The following is a 4,439-nucleotide window of genomic DNA, read 5'->3' on the forward strand; positions in this document are numbered from 1 at the left end:
CCGTGCCGGTCGTAAGATCGAACATTGCAGCCGAGCACACAGCAAGTATGAACCATGGCTATGCTATCGCTCCTAGCTTAGACCCCCAAAATGGTGAATCGGGCCAAAATCCTTTCCACGCCCACCCCCGTGACATCACGCTCCGAAGCCCTATAATCCCCGCAACTTGCACTGAAACTTATGGGCAACGTTATACAACAATAAACAGTAATACTCAATCATCATTTTTTATTGTCATGGTCATTTCACATGGTCACACATTTCAAATGTACAGCACTGACCGTTTCCTTTTTTCCTGTTTTTGTAGTTTTAAATGTTAAGAGATATATGTAACTATTTCCAGTTACAGTTAGTTTTATCAAAATTTTTACAAAAGTTTTTAAAATAATCTGAGAGTAGAATGGTGTTCTAGACTTGATTTTCTTATGTTACAGGTGTGATTTAAATGTCTTTGCATCATACACCCATACAGTGTCTATGCCCTCCCCCGCAGTACTTTCAGGAATCCACGTAGGGAAGGGGAAGCGACAGGTCACCACCTTGGCTGTGCTAGGCAGCTCACTTGCCAATTTCAGCTCAAGCTTCTCCATCTGAAGATAAAAGCAGCAAACAAACATAATTAGCATGATGATTTGAACTCCACAAGTTTCCGCATTTTGGTGAGACACAGAGGTACTCACCATCTGAGGGACTCCAAAAATGACAACATTGGAGTATTGAGCAAAGCTGACCTAAGAAAGGAAAAAGGAAGTAACATGCTAAATGACTAACTTCATTACAGCAGATGTCTGTAAAACAAAGGTTTGTTTTCAGAAACCACTGACCTTCCACAAGTCTGAGATGTGAAATGAGGTGGAGCGGTAGACTCCCTCCCTCCAGGCCCTGTAGCGAGAGTACCACACCAACCAGGGGTTCAGCTCAAACCCTGACGCACGAAAACCATGTTTGGCTGCTGCAATCACCTGCAAGAAGCAAGGGGAAACAGTATAGCACACACACACACGTTTGTAAATCATGTTAGATTGGTTGCTACTGAAATTAAAATTTCACTCTTTAAGGCTGTTTGAAAAAACAGTTTCCATTTTTTTTAACCCTCTGGCCTTCATGCGTGGTAACCTTCAAGCCTAACACTGCACTAGCCCTGGGTTTTTTTAAGCCTAGCCCAGCTGTCATAAGACCAGGACTATTTCAAAACTGTATAAAGAACAGACGATATCAGGACAACAGTTATGACCTGACCTGAAGCTTAGGACAGGATGGCAAAAGGTGTAAGACACGATCCAAAGCACAAAAGTAAACCAACAACGTAACAGTTGTTCAGCCACATGACATCCCAGATACTCATAAACTAAACAGTCTGTAGGGCGGAACTGGTCCCCTGTTCTCCTGAACAGCTATGGGACACACCTACTGGAGCTTGTAGATGATAAAGCCTTTTGCGATCACTAAGACATGATTGATCAGACATGATTTACGAGCTTTTTTTTTCTTTTTTTTATAAGTTTGATTATATTTTGTTAATCTATAACTGCGCCTTGCATAAAATCATGGTTTCTCTAAAGGCTTTCAATACCTTTTTATTTTTCTTTCAACTATAATTTTATAGTTCTTGAGGGGGCTCAGAGGGCAGAACAGTACTTACTATCCTTCCATCTCCGCTGCCTATGTCCACCAGGGTTCCCGACCTTGCCCTTAACGCCTTGAGGACGTTTTCCACCTGAGTCGTGGTGGCCGGGACAAACGGGAGGCAGACTTTCCTCAGGGCAGGGGCTACAAACGGAGCAGCCACTGCGTACAGGGCAACCAGCGACCCTCCCACTAAACCTGTTACGACGAGCCCAATGCGGCTCCTGCCCTTTCTGTCCCTGTTATCCTCATTAGGCTGTCCCGAGTCCAGCAGGAGCTCCTCTTGTGACATGACGCTAGTTTAACGCAACGTCTGCAATCGTTCGCTGAACTCCATGAATGACAGCGGGGACTGTGTTTCAGCTAGCAAGCTCTTACTTATTCGACCTCAAGTTTTCATAAATGAAATTAAATATTGTTCGAACAAATTGCAAGTCTATGTTGTCCTTAGTTACGAAAAAAGAGATTATCATAGTTCAAAGTCCTGCTATTTATATGTTATTGTAACATGTAAGCATTGTAATACACGACCTGTGCAAGGCTATAATCGGCCCGAGTGGATAACAAAGAGGAACTACAAACCGTTCCTCCCCGCTTTCGTTCCCATTCAAGCTAGCTTTCATTATGTTTCGAGCGTGGTTAAAAATAAATAAATAAAAAATATATATAAAAAATAACAAATAATAATAAACACCAATTTCCAATTGCAAACTTAAAAGTAACTAGATAATGAATGGTTACATTTCACTGTGGTTATACTTGTATAACTATGCATGTGACAAATATAGAACCTTGAACCTTGAATATATTTTGTGAGATATTTTATGAAAATCACTGATAAACTTTGTGTGAAATGCCAGAATTCTGTAAATAATGTTCTGGTGGATAAACTCTGACATTTTTTTTCAAATGTATATTTAATGTTTTTCATTTGTGATGAACTGACTTTTACACACACACACACACACACACACACACACACACACACACACACACACACACACACACACACACAGATTAATATGCTGTGCCATGGTCAAATTCAAGCAGAGGGTAAATATTTAATTCAGTAAATAAACATGAAATAAATCAGCCACAATATGACCTGACATACATGTAAATCGGATGATAAATAACACTTATAATTGCATTTTTCTTGCTTTGGTGTTGTAGGCATGTTCATCCATATAGGAAACACTTCAAACATCAAAACAATTAATGAATTATATTATTTTAAATATGATTTGATCTATGTGACATATTCTAGCCTAGAGTGAAAACATTAAACAAACAAGGAACCTAAAAAGGAAAAAATGGAACTGTGATCCAGCAAAATAGGCCTACTCATCCTTGGAACCATCTCTCATGAATTACATTGACATAGCAGAGTACCATTCAAGATAGCTCCTAAACTCTTTGGTTTTTGGGAATTACTATTAAAAAGACTTTTGGATTGCATTCTTGGAAATTACTTGGAATGTCTGAGAAAAAGGAACTCTACTGACCATATTAGGTAAAAACCTTTAAAAAAAAAAATTGGCCACCTCTATTTGCAATATTAATTTTTACTGCAATTTCATTTGGGACCTTTTGTTGTTCTTTTAATTAGAAGTCATTAGACAGTGTACGATGGACCGTGTGGTCAAGCCCTGATGGGCCATGGTGGATTGGATGATGGTACATGTGGTGCTGACTGGTGGTGGGACCATCATCCATCATTAAATCCTCCTCCTCCTCTGCCCTGTACCCTCCTGCAGCGTCCTGTGAGTAGCTGTGCTTCATCACCACAATGTTCCGTCGACTCGTCGGCGTGTTGTGGTGAGAGAGTCGGGGCGACTGCTGGTTCACCATCACTGGCTGCAACTGGGGCACAAGAGACCCCCCATCAGGTACAATGGTGGCGTCCCTCACGCTTAAGTTGCTGCGGCTACCGTGGACACTGCCCTGGTGAGAGCCACAGTGGTGGTCACGGATGCATTTGCTTTCGGAGCGTCTCAGCTTGTGGAACTTGTCAAAGTCCTCGGCCAGGGCAGGATCGGTCAGTTCACCAGAGGGGGCACGGCGCAGAGTACAGAGTTCATAGTGAGGAGGCTCAAAACCGGGGTGGAGGAGGGCAGGATCAAAATCATCTCTGTGGATTCAAAGAGGGAAAGAGAGTACATGCACAGACATCCAGACCTACAGTTCCAGAGTACAGATACAATAAATGTTTAGGAATGTGCAACAGAAACTTTGAATGTAGCTACAGAGACAATGATAAATGTGCATAAATTCCCATTAATGTGAATAAATTGTAAGATAAAAGTAGAAAGAACAAAATGCCAGCACATGGTTTTTCAACATGCCTGGCTGCTCATGTGCAATTTGAAACTAAAGGTCTGAAATTCAAGCATTTATACATATGCACATTTCTAAACTGCAGTCAAAAAGCAAAAAAATTGAAAACCAGACAAATCCTTTCACGGACATCATCATTATCATCATACTGTAATGATCGTAGCATATCTATATATGTTTATTAGAACTTAATGAAACGTATTGCCTATAATCTGTCAAACGTATCTCTCATGAATGAAATCAAGTCACTTTGACCCGCAAACTGCTGTTACAATTGCTGTTACAAGGTAGGTGCTGCAATCTGTTATTTATCCAGGTAAAATTGTCACTGACAATAAAAATTACTTTTTCAACAGAGATATGGCCAAGATTGCAGCAGAAATTGCAACAAATGTAACATTAGAGTTCTATTAAAAGATATTAAGTTTCCATAAAGGACTGAATTGATTATAATGTAGCAGGCACGTGCAGATGGG

The 4,439-nt window shown here is 40.5% G+C and overlaps 2 protein-coding genes across 2 annotated transcripts in view; both read right to left on the reverse strand.

The window, feature by feature from the left end:
• Positions 1-261: 261 nt before the first annotated feature.
• On the reverse strand, positions 262-2,202 carry atpsckmt (fATP synthase c subunit lysine N-methyltransferase). The gene is made up of 4 exons (XM_005740274.2): positions 1,643-2,202; positions 825-962; positions 681-731; positions 262-590 (listed from the first exon to the last, which is right to left on the reverse strand). The coding sequence occupies exons 1-4, from the start codon at positions 1,916-1,918 to the stop codon at positions 429-431; spliced, it is 627 nt and encodes a 208-aa protein (XP_005740331.1). The 5' UTR covers positions 1,919-2,202; the 3' UTR covers positions 262-428.
• Positions 2,203-2,667: 465 nt separating this feature from the next.
• The window catches only part of LOC102211324 (neuropilin and tolloid-like protein 1), a gene marked incomplete at its 5' end in the record, with an annotated part of 10,301 nt that continues 8,529 nt past the window's right edge, over positions 2,668-4,439 (reverse strand). Inside the window, one exon of the mRNA XM_005740287.1 lies at positions 2,668-3,757. Coding sequence (XP_005740344.1) covers positions 3,232-3,757 — 526 coding nt within the window. The remainder of the gene's footprint in view (positions 3,758-4,439) is intronic.

This window comes from Pundamilia nyererei, unplaced genomic scaffold, assembly GCF_000239375.1.
Source record: "Pundamilia nyererei isolate P.nyererei 1_Seehausen unplaced genomic scaffold, PunNye1.0 scaffold00098, whole genome shotgun sequence".
NCBI lineage: Eukaryota > Metazoa > Chordata > Actinopteri > Cichliformes > Cichlidae > Pundamilia > Pundamilia nyererei.